The 12,141-nt window shown below is 43.4% G+C and overlaps 1 protein-coding gene across 1 annotated transcript; it reads right to left on the reverse strand.

The window, feature by feature from the left end:
• Nucleotides 1-3,674: 3,674 nt before the first annotated feature.
• On the reverse strand, nt 3,675-8,096 carry LOC107665187 (cGMP-dependent protein kinase 1-like). Its single transcript, XM_016455968.1, has 4 exons — nt 7,919-8,096; nt 5,738-5,855; nt 5,477-5,643; nt 3,675-3,868 (listed from the first exon to the last, which is right to left on the reverse strand). Exons 1-4 carry the CDS (start codon nt 8,094-8,096, stop codon nt 3,675-3,677), a joined length of 657 nt encoding a protein of 218 aa, XP_016311454.1.
• Between the last annotated feature and the right edge of the window lie 4,045 nt (nt 8,097-12,141).

Raw genomic sequence — 12,141 nt, forward strand, 5'->3', positions numbered from 1 at the left:
TGTCAGAACTGTTTTGCATAATGCAAGTGTGTGCCCACTGAAGCAGAAAGGACCCTGGCCTGCAAGGCCGGAACGTCCAGGTTATAAAACATAGCAAATGTGGACGGCGAGGCCCAGCCGGCCGCCGCACAGATCTCTGTAATGGACACACCACTAGACCATGCCCAAGATGAGGCGATGCCTCTGGTGGAATGGGCTCGTACTCCGATGGGGCATTGCAGGCCCGAGGAAGAGTATGCTAGCGTAATGGCGTCTACTATCTACCTAGAAAGCCTCTGCTTCATTACCGGATGCCCTTTGGTGCGGTTACCGAAGCTAACAAAGAGTTGTTCCAAGCACCTAAACGGGGCGGAACGCTCAATGTAAATCCTCAGAGCTCTGACAGGGCAGAGCAAGGATAACTCCCGGTCCTCTTCAGAGGGAGGAAGCGCAGAGAGCGCGATGACCTGCGCTCTGAATGGAGTGGAGAGCACCTTGGGTGTATAACCATGCCTTGGTTTCAGGACGACCTTGGAGTTGTTGGGCCCGAATTCCAGGCAGGCAGGGATAACAGAAAGCGCCTGCAGGTCTCCTATTCGCTTTACCGATGCTAGTGCTAGAAGCAGAGCAGTCTTTAGCGACAGTGACCGAAGGTTAGTAGACTGTAGTGGCTCAAAAGGGGGGCCCTTCAGGGCCCTCAGCACAGTGGGCAGATCCCATGTAGGGACAGTGAGGGGGCGAGGCGGATTCAGCCTCCTGGCCCCCCTCAAGAAGCGGACAACCAAGTTGTTCCTGCCCACTGATTGGCCCGCTATAGGGGCATGGGAGGCCGCTATAGCTGCTACGTCAACTTTAAGTGTGGATGGGGAGTGTCCCTTATCCAGCAGCTCTTGCAAGAAGGACAAAACCACTGATAAGTCAGGGTAGATGGGTCTTCACCACGGTTTAGGCACCAAGCGGAGAAAACAGACCACTTAAGGGCGTAGAGGCGTCTTGTAGACGGGGCTCTAGCCTCCAAAGTAGTGTTAAACATGCGCTCTAGGAGGCTTGTAGGCTCCCGTCGAGCGGCCAAAGGTGCAGAGCGCACAGCTTGGACCGGGGGGGGCCATATTGTCCTGTTCACTTGAGAGAGGATATCTCGTCTCAGAGGAATGGGCCAGGGGGCTGCGACAAGCAGCCGAGTTAGCTCTGACAACCAAAGTTAGTTCTTCCAGAGGGGGGCCACCAAGAGAACCTTGTGCCCCTGTTCCCTGATTTGCCTGATTACCTGCAGGATCAGGGCGATCGGGGGAATGCGTAAAGGAGGAGGTTGGGCCAGTCGTGGGCCAACGCATCCCTGATCTTCGAATAATAAATTGGACAGTGAGAGTTGTCTTCTGAGAGGTCTACCGTGGCCTCGGCCTCGGCCTCGCCAAAGATCTCCCAAATTCTCTGAACCATCCACTCTTCTGAGGGGACATTGCTCCCTGATAACATGTCAGCTCCTCGGTTCAATTTGCCCGGTATATGCACCGCCCTCAGCGAGCGCAGGTTGAGTTGAGCCCATTCCAGAAGGCGCTCTACCAGAGTGAAGAGGCGCTTCGAGGAGAGGCCTCCTTGGCGATTTATGTAGGACACCACAGACATGTTGTCCGAGTGGATTAGCACATGGTCTCCCCTTAGGTCTGGCAGGAAGAACTGACAGGCCCGACACACTGCTAGCATTTCCAAGCAGTTGATGTGAAGCCCTTCTTCTGCTTTGACCAATGGATGAAGGTCGGTTTGCCCTCGCACAGCGCCCCCCAACCCATGTTGGAGGCATCTGTCGTGACAACCTTTCTCCTGCAAATCATTCCCATGGCCACGCCCTGTTCCATCCAGCGAGAGTTCTTCCAAAGGGCCAGGGCTGTTACACAGGCCTGGTCCACCCTGATACGCAGGCGTATGTGACGCCACGCATGGGATGGAACCCGCGGTTTCAGCCAGCGCTGAAGGGGCCGCATACAAAACAGGCCCAGCTGTAGTACTGGTGACGCTGTGGCCATGAGGCCCAGCATCCTCTGAAACATTTTGAGAGGGCAAGTGGCACCGATCTCAAAGGAGGCTGCTAGTTTCTGCATGGCCAGAGCACGTTCTGGCGCGACTACCGCTCTCATCTGAGCTGAGTCGAAAACTGTTCCCAGGAACGATATTCGCGTGCTGGGGGACAGCGTGCTTTTGGCGAAATTGACCCAGGCACTATAAGTCCCAGGCACTATAAGTGGCTGAGGAGGAGGGTCCTGTGTGATATTAATTCTGCCTCCGACTGGGCCAAAACGAGCCAGTCGTCGAGGTAGTTGAGAATACGGATTCCCATCTGCCTTAGACGGGAAAACTTCGTAAAAGTGCGAGGAGCCAGAGACAGTCCGAAGGGAAGGACCGTGCACTGATACGCCACTCTCTCGAAGGCGAATCTCAAGAATCTGGATCTGGATGTGAAAGTATGCGTCTTTCAGGTCCAGAGAAAAGAACCAGTCCCCTTTGCGAATCTGCTTCAGTGTAGTCATCCTGAACAACCTTTTCATGAGGGCGCGATTCAGGTGTCTGAGATTGAGGATGGGCCGGAGACCGCCATCCTTTTTGGGGACGAGGAAGTAACGAATGTAGAAGCCTGACTCGCTCTGAGCTGGAGGAACCATTTCTACAGCTCCCTTTGCCAGCAGATTCTTCACCTCTGAGCGCAGAACGTGAGCGTCCTTGCTTTGCACCGAGGTGGAGACCACGGCGCTGAAGTGCGGGGGTCTTCGAGCGAATTGGAGTGAATAACCTTGTTTTATTATCCCCATAACCCATTCTGACACTCTGGGGATGGCTTGCCAGGCCTCGGCCAACCTGGCAAGGGGTTGGATCAGTTTGAGTGACTGGCTGCACGGGGGCAGGGCACTCATGAGAAACGGAAGAGGAAATTTGCTCTCTTTTTGAAAATGTTTGTGTTTTATTTTTCCCACTATAACAGCGGGTGGTTGCTTGGGCACTTGAATGGGCCCAGAATTTGCAACAGACACATTTCCCTCTGCACCCGGGGTTGAACGGGGTGATAGGAGGCTTAAGAGAGGCTGCTTGGAGGGTGGTCCAGCCGTAGCGAGACTTGGCCCCCTCCTCTTCCTGTCCTGCAGATCAGGAAGAAGCCTGAGGCACCGGGTCCAATGCTATCTTGGGTCGGGGTCCCTGGCGCTTAGGAAAGGGGTAGCGTCTGGCTGAGCGGGAACACCCTTGTGTCTGCTGAGTCTTAGCAGGCTGAGCGGTGGGGTTGGCAGGTGCAGGCTTCATGGGCTGCTGAGTCTGCATATGCTTAGGGCGACTAGGAGCAGCTGCAGAGCTGGAGCGCTTTGGCAGGAAGTGTCACATGACCTGGGACGTCTTCTGTGCCTCCGTAAAGCTCTCAGCGAACCCTCAACGGCTGGTCCGAAAAGGCCGGTGGGGGAGATCAGGGAGTCAAGGAAGGGGACCTTGTCCGCATCCTTGATCTCCATCAAAGTAAGCCACAAGTGGAACTCGAGCACCACAAGGCTGGCCATGGACTACCCGATTGCCAAGGAAAAGGCGACGGATCAGTCGAGCAGAGAGGTGGCTGGGTCCTACTGCGAGGCATGTCAACGGCGAGCAGGCTTCTGGGATCAGCAGAGAGCGTAGTCGCCGTAACGAGACTTGGCCCCCTCCTCTTCCTGTCCTGCAGATCAGGAAGACGCCTGAGGCATCGGGTCCAATGCTATCTTGGGTCGGGGTCCCTGGCGCTTAGGAAAGGGGTAGCGTCTGGCTGAGCGGGAACACCCTTGTGTCTGCTGAGTCTTAGCAGGCTGAGCGGTGGGGTCGGCAGGTGCAGGCTCCATGGGCTGCTGAGTCTGCGTAGGCTTAGGGCGACTAGGAGCAGCTGCAGAGCTGGAGCGCTTTGGCAGGAAGTGTCACATGACCTGGGACGACTTCTGTGCCTCCGTAAAGCTCTCAGCAAACCTTCAACCACCCGTCCGAAGAGGCCGGTGGGGGAGATCGGGCGTCAAGGAAGGGGACCTTGTCCGCATCCTTGATCTCCGTCAAAGTAAGCCACAAGTGGCGCTCGAGCACCACAAGGCTGGCCATGGACTACCCGATTGCCGAGGAAAAGGCGACGGATCAGCCGAGCAGAGAGGTGGCTGGGTCCTACTGCGAGGCATGTCAACGGCGAGCAGGCTTCTGGGATCAGCAGAGAGCGTAGTCGTCGTCGCTGAAGGAGAAGAAATCTGAGGATCCTGTGGCGAAGCGCCTGCTTATATAGCCAGATGGCCCCACCCATTCTGGCGGGCTTCGTCGCCATAGGCTCGTGCAGCCCCGCTGCGGAGCCATTGGTTCGTTTTTAATACACTGCACGAACCAATGGCCATGCAGTTACACTGCGTGATTGAAAAAAGGCTTCAGTTCAGGGGAAAAAAGGCTTTTTCCCATAGCGTCTTTTAGCAAGACGCCGTACGAGTGAAGTATAGATAGGGAACTGTTGTGCTGCTTCATATTTTGTGGAAACCATGAGATACATTTTTTCAGGATTCTTTGATGAAAGTTCAAAACAACAGCATTTATTTGAAATAGATAAAAAAATATATTTGTCAGTTTTGATCATTGCTGGATAAAAGTATTAATTTCTTTCCATAAATAAATACATAAAAATCTTACTGACCCCAAGCTTTTGAACTCCCTCGAAAAATAAATAAATAAATAAAACATACTAATAAATAAATAAATAAGAGTGTCTGGATCTGGAGTTTATTTAAATTTTACTCTGATTTTGTATTTTATCAGAAATTGTTTTGTCACATATAACAGCTTTTGCAGAGAAACTATTATTAATCAACAGGGAAGCACAAAGTATACTTGAGCTAAAACCAAACCCACAAATCTGTAAATGCTGTTATTCATTTCAAATGCAAAGAGGATGTTTACATCAAATTCTTAAAAGCACAGTTGCAAAATTATTATATTATATTATATTATATTATATTATATTATATTATATTATATTATATTATATTATATTATATTATATTATATTATATTATATTATATTATATTATATTATATTATATTATATTATATTATATTATATTATATTATATTATATTATATTATATTATATTATAGGATCAAGGGGATATAACTACACTAATAGTCAAATGCGGCCTTGATGATTGTGATTTATATGTAAACTGAATGTAAAGAGCTGAAGGGTAACTAGAAGCCGAAAGCAAAAGACAAACAGTACCAAAACATAAGCACATCTCACTGCAAACCAGAGAGAGTATTAAAGAGCCACAAAAATCAATTATTCACAATACGCCTGGAGGCATAACTGGACCTCGGCTAATAATGAGTGACTTTTGAGCACTGGGTTATAAAATACCCATGTAAGCACTGGGATCTGTGAATGTTCAGACATGCTCACAGATCAACATGCAGTATGAGAAGTATTATGAGGCGAGAGTATCTCTTTCATTCTCACACTCTTCCTCACCTTCAACTATATATGCCTGGGTCCCATTATCCCCTTCCTGGACAACACTCACACCCTGTTTGAGTGTCATGGGATAGGCAGAATCCACCAAACACCGCATCTGATCCCTGTCTAGATATTTCATACACTCATTTTCTGCCACAGCCGATTCTATCAGCTGCTGTAACCTGAAAGAAATAAAGACAGATAAAGACTTACACTGGGGAAATGTATCAGTATAGGCAATAAGGGAATGAGTTGAGATTTTAGGCAGGTTCTTACTCTTGACTCTTGCTGTAGCTGATTGGTGGGGTTTGTAAGACTAGTTTCGGCTCCAAGGTAACTGGTTCTGTTAGCAGAGCTTTTCTCCTCACTCTCAGGGAAGAAACACGTTGTTGACCTAAATGCAAATGAAATGAGTGTAAAGATGAATAATACAATGTTTTTATAAGATTAAAAAAGACTGGGTTGTTACCTCTGAACTCTGCGTAGATTGCTGATGCATAATGCATATAAAAATAAAGTCAGATTTGTTTTCTCATAGATTATTATGATTGCACTAATGTGTTTCTGAACATTTGGAATTGTATTTAATTTAAAACTCAATTAACATCAATTTCAAATAAGATTTGATTGCCATTACATCGATATGTTTCAAAAAAGTCGACGATAGTGTGGAGGGGCAACAGAAACAACAGAGTTGAGATGACAGAGTTAACAAAGTTCGACTATACGCAAATGCAAAGTGATGCAGCAACCACCAATGCAAAAATTGGCAACTGAGGCCCTGTTTACACTTGGAAATAAGATTTCGTTGGTGTTTCTGTCAATCTGATCACAAGTGGACGACAGTAAATACAGGTGTAAAATGTTTTGAGCTTGTCCACTTTTGACTCTTTCGGAGATCGTTGAAAATGCATTCAACCGGATTGCTTTCATTCTCAAATGCATTCAAACAACCACAAAATGTTGCCTACTGACCTGATACGTAATCACTGTGTGATGTGTTGTGAGAAACCACGCCAAAACAAGCTATTCATACTTTTCTACCTTGTATCAAAACACACACTAATTTGTTCGTAATCTGTGTAACATGGGTTCATTTAGTGAATATTACTCATAAAATGCACCATCCATCTTGGAAGAGTCATTTACACTGACAGTCATTGTCAGTGATCACTTATTTTCAGAAAGAGCTGACAATATCCAATGACAAGCAACAGAGACTTGGTGTTGCAACAAAGTTGTACAGATATGACTACTATACAGACGAGCAGCAAATTGACAGTTTTTGGGATAGTTGCCTCAAAAATGAATATTCACCCTCATATTGTTTTTAAAACTGTATGTATTTCTTTATTTGGTGGAACATAAAATAACATATTTTGAAGAATGTTGGGAACCAAAAATAAAAAAATGGAGCCCATGAACTATAACTGTATGGAAAAACACATTGAAACATTTTTCAAAATATCATTCCACAGAAGAAAGGCCTTTTGTATTTCGTAAGAGAGAAGTGAGTCATATCACAGGAATGGCAGGTAAGTTTATAATATTTTGATTAAAGATTATGAGGTCAAAATGGAAATAAAAATATATATCCAAGGATGAATCGTTCACAGTGACATGCATAGAGAAAATAAATAAGATCAAATTTGATTTCATGCTGACGCACTTGTGCGCTTCAGGTGGAGTCGGAAATACTTTAATTAGGTTGCATCTTCTTTTAACTTGTCCTTGCTACAATATGATTATGCAATTAAGCATGCACATTTATGTACATATAGGGTTAGTGGCATGCATAAAAAATGATACTACATTTTTTTTTAAGGTAAGTGGTTGCAATCAATTTATTTGTAGCTACATTTAAATAAACTAATTTAGTTGAAAGTTAATCAACTAAATTTGCTTATTTAAATGTAGCTAAAATAAATTGATTGCAACCACTTACTTTAAAAAATTAGTAAATTCAATTAATCATTTTTAATGGAGTCCATTGTGTGTATGATAGAAATGTTACACAGAAATTACTATTTCTTGAGTAGCGAGTAGCGACGTCCTATACCCCAGGTAGCCAAAAAGATCTGGCCCGATAACGGCCCAAATCCGGCAAACCGGAAGAAATAACTCGGGCCAGATGCGGTTGCCGGACTCGTGTGAATCACGGAAATGAATGACGCGCCAGAATCGGCCCGAATACGCTGGCCCGAGTCCGGGTGCCGAAACTGAGCCGACACTGCCAGCATCGGGCCACAATCAGGCCAGCACAGATTATACAATTAACCGGTACTGGCCAACCGGCCCGATTCCGCTGGCTACCTGGGACGTGCGCGACCAGTTATTGAATCATCAAAAAAATAAGAGTAAATGCACCTTTAAAATCAGATTATAAACGGGGGAAAATATATATTTTACTACTCAAAAATTGTATTTCTGACAAATAAAATAAAGCGCTTTCCGTACCAGCTGCTGAGGCGCCAGGAGCGGAGAGCCGCAGACGGTCGAGCTCCCCCTGCAGGCGGCGGATCAGATCGTCTTTAGCGTCCAGCTCCAGCTCCAGCTCGTCGATAAGAGCATCTCTCTGCCGTAACTCCTCAATCTTCAACTGAAGTGCGAACTGAAGATCTCTGAGAGTCCCCATCAGCCCTGCATAAGGGGACACAGAGAGGGACTGATGGACCTTTACACAACTGTAAAGTGTGCGCCCGCGTTTAACGAAGTGAGATAGATAACCAAACAAATGGAAACAAATATCAAAGGAAAGATATTAACGGCAGACAAAACTGAAGTTGCTCTGCACTTATTTAGAGAGTCTCCAAAGCTCATTGACTGTAATATTAACAGTGCAACCAGCGCTGCATTATAATCCAAAAAGATTAAGCCACAACAAAACCAATTTCGTTAATTTGTTTAAACATCGCATTGCAAATAAGGGACATCTGAGAAGACATTTACCTGAATAATATGGGCAAGGAACATGTGGAATACAAACAGACCGAAAGCGATTTCCCCTCTGGAATGATGGAGCTGGTCAGCTTTAGGAATACTGAAGAAAACCAGAGCGCACTGATCTGAGAGAGAGAGAGAGAGAGAGAGAGAGAGAGAGGATGTGGGCGGGGCTAGATTACATTTACAGAGAATTAAACACAACTATTGCAATGCAACAAAATAAACCGTTTTCATTGCATTCAAGCTCGGTTGCACAAAAGATGATTTATCAATGACTATGCCGACGACATGTAGCATTATAGCATAACTTATAAAAAAAACTAGGACAGTATTCAGTTTTCAAAAATGAACTTTTGGCTCGATTACTTGATCTTACAAAACACAACCTTTTAATAATGACTTAAGTTGTTGTTGGTTTGTGTTGTTTGTGTTTTATAGGCATAACGTTAGCTATGTTAATAACCCAGTAAAAGATTATTGATTGATTGATTGATTGATTGATTGATTGATTGATTGATTGATTGATTGATTGATTGATTGATTGATTGATTGATTGATTGATTGATTGATTGATTGATTGATTGATTGATTGATTGATTGATTGATTGATTGATTGATTGATTGATTGATTGATTGATTGATTGATTGAAAGAGGTTGTTTAAATATACAGTTGGATAGTTTCAACTAAAAATGGAAAACTCTGTTGTGCGTTTTGACCGTTCATTCACATATGGTGTTTTGGGGTCTTAAAACACTTTTGAAATGTTGGAAAACTCTAAGAGCAAGTTTTTGAAAACGATACGTTATCATCTAAACTACGAAAACGTGAATTTGTGAAATGGTGACCGCATGCAAATGCGTATTAGGTATACAGGTGTGTAGTGTTTCTTTAGAAAGTGACATCGCCAACTACTGGCCTGGCATGCATAATACAGCATTTTTAGTTGGTTTTGCGGATTATAGCACTTGCATTACTCTTTTGCTGATTTTGATTGCTTCCATTGTCCTCAGTTGCTTCGGATAAAAGCGTCTGCTAAATGACTAAATGTAAATGCAATGTAAATGTAAGGTTAGGTCTATGTTTTTGGACAGTAATGTCGATCCAGGATCAACAAAAGATGTTGATCCAGGAACATATCAGCTACTGTAAAAAAGAAAAGAAAAGGCATATTTAGCATAGCTTTTGTTACGACCTGTCATTTAACTATTAAAAGTCATTTCAAATTTAGATTCAGAGTCTGGATCTGGAGAATTATGGACAGTGAAGTGGTTCTGTTTCCATAATTTTTTGTACATTTAGATGAAGACTTCAAATATAGCCTACATGTGTTAAGCACAACACCCAACTTAAAAGCAGAGTTCATTGGTCAACTCATTTGCATTATATTGTTTCACCTGTTCACTTGTTCGAGTCAGCATGTCAAACAGTAATGCAGACGCTAACAAGGGTGTGCTACCAATGCTATAGGGTGCGTTTACACAATGTATACGTTTTTCCTTTGCGATTTTTGAAAGGTTTTATGTACAGATGACAGTGTTGTCAAAACAAACATAACTACTAAAAACACTGTATTATGCATGCCGGTATTTGGCAGTCACCACTGGCCTGCCTGGCATATGTTTATATTTTATTAAAGCTCAAAACCAATATACAGTCAGTAACAGATAACAATGCCTATAGACTGAACATGTAATATGCAGTCACTGTTTTCATAAAATTTCACACTTTTATATGGAGATGTTCTTGTTAATGGTGTTTTCAAAAGCCTTTTCAATAGGCCCCCAAAATGTTGTAGCCATGTAAATAAACGATCAAAATGCATAAAAAGGTGTCATTTAAACACCTCGTATAGGTTAAGTGTATAGGCCTACGTTACATGCCAAAGATGTACCACAAAACAGAAACGTTTTTCCTTTGCATTTTTGAAAAGTTTCACATATAGATGACAACGTTGTCAAAACGGTTCACACGGATTAGCAAAAACGATTATTTAACCTTGTAGGCCTATAATGTATGCCAGGCCAGTAGTTGGCGATGTCACTTTGTAAAGGACCTCACACATGTCTATAGACTGAACATGTACGCATGCACATGACATAATCATTTTCACAAATTTGTGTCATTGTACACAGAGATGAAACCGGAATTGTTTTCAAGAACTTATACACTTTGAAAGTTTGCGTTTTCAGGCCCCCAAAACACTGTTGTTGGTGTTGCATAAAGTTAGGGTTATTTGTTTCAGTTTTATGTAACTTAGGCAGTTAGCGCTGTGATTGAGATTACCAATGAAATCTTTAGAGTCGGCTGCAGGCGTAGTTTTCACTTCAGGAAAAAAAAACAGTGCATTCCAAACGGGATATATCGCCCTCCGAAGGGCACTCCGGAGTGAAAACAATCATGGCCGCCATATTGAAGGGTCATTCCAAACCGAAGTGCTCAAAACTGGCCACTTCAAAGGGCCCTTCGGAATGAAGGATTTGGAAGGGTACAACTGATGGACACTTGGGGCTCCCATGATCCTTTGCGCAGATTCTTTGCATGATGACGGCGCCTCGTGATGATGATGCAGAAGGGCACTTCAAGAAACTGAATATAATCTATTGTCTACCTCATATGTAGAGAAAAGGTTGTTAAAAACTCGGGATACATTTTATGAATTTGGGGACAAGGCCAGTAAATTGTTAGCTTTTCAGGCTCGTCAATCAAATAATTTGAAAACGATCACTCACATCAGGACCTCATCAGGCTCTCTGTTATATTCTTTACAAGATATTAACAATAGCTTTGTCCAGTTTTTTACTGCTTTATATTCCTCAGAATATCCTAATGATTCAGTAATTCTAGACTCCTTTTTTACAAAAGTGAATCTACCAACTATAAATGTCAATCTTAACTCTGACCTTGGCAAACCCATAATACAAGTAGAAGTAACAGATGCCATTAGAGCAATGCAGAGTAGTAAAGCTCCAGGGCCGGATGGCTTTCCTATAGAATTTTATAAGAAGTTCTCCACATTACTAGGCCCCCTTCTTGTAGCAGTATAACGAATCTTTTGTTAATGGAACCCTTCTTCCAACACTCACACAAGCTTCAATCTCTCTTCTTCCAAAAGATAAAAAGGATCCTACTCTTTGTGAGTCTTATAGGCCAATTTCACTATTGAATGTTGATTTTAAAATATTAGCCAAAGTCCTTGCAATGCGTATAGAGAACGGGATTAAGCTTCTGAAAGATTTATTCTGTAATAATACCTTTTGCTCCTTTCAGGAACTTCAAAGTCGTTTTGTCTTGCCTAGAACTCATTTTTTTTTAGGTTTTTGCAAATCAGAAGTTTTATAAAGAAAGTTTTTAATTATTGTCCAGTGCTACCCCCTTCCTCACCCATTGAAATGTTACTGATCTAAAACCAAACAGTAAGGGGCTTATTTCATCTATATACTCTATTATATCCACTATAGATCCACTAAATGTAGACAGTATTCGAGTGGCCTGGCAGAGTGAATTGGGCATAGAATTTACAGAAAGGGAGTGGGCTGATATCCCTGACCAGGTGCACTCTTCATCTCCTTGTTCCAGGCATGGACTTGACCAATTCAAGATACTTCATAGACTTAATTTTACTAACTCAAAGTTAGCTAAGATTTATCCTAGATTTATTATACATGTTGCCCCTTGGTAATATTATTAGAAAATACGGGATTAGTTTCCACTGTTATGCTGATGATACTCAACTAT

Source organism: Sinocyclocheilus anshuiensis, unplaced genomic scaffold (assembly GCF_001515605.1).
Source record: "Sinocyclocheilus anshuiensis isolate Anshui unplaced genomic scaffold, SAMN03320099.WGS_v1.1 scaffold691, whole genome shotgun sequence".
Taxonomy (NCBI): domain Eukaryota; kingdom Metazoa; phylum Chordata; class Actinopteri; order Cypriniformes; family Cyprinidae; genus Sinocyclocheilus; species Sinocyclocheilus anshuiensis.

What these genes read in the sequence shown, in the direction of transcription:
- LOC107665187 (XM_016455968.1), bottom strand. Translation starts at nt 8,096, where the DNA reads ATGGGGACTCTCAGAGATCTTCAGTTCGCACTTCAGTTGAAGATTGAG. An exon ending in TCCTGGCGCCTCAGCAGCTG is followed by an intron (nt 5,856 to 7,918) that starts GTACGGAAAGCG and finishes ATTTGCATTTAG; the next exon opens with GTCAACAACGTGTTTCTTCC. An exon ending in CCAGGCATATATAGTTGAAG is followed by an intron (nt 3,869 to 5,476) that starts GTGAGGAAGAGT and finishes CCAGCTCTGCAG; the next exon opens with CTGCTCCTAGTCGCCCTAAG.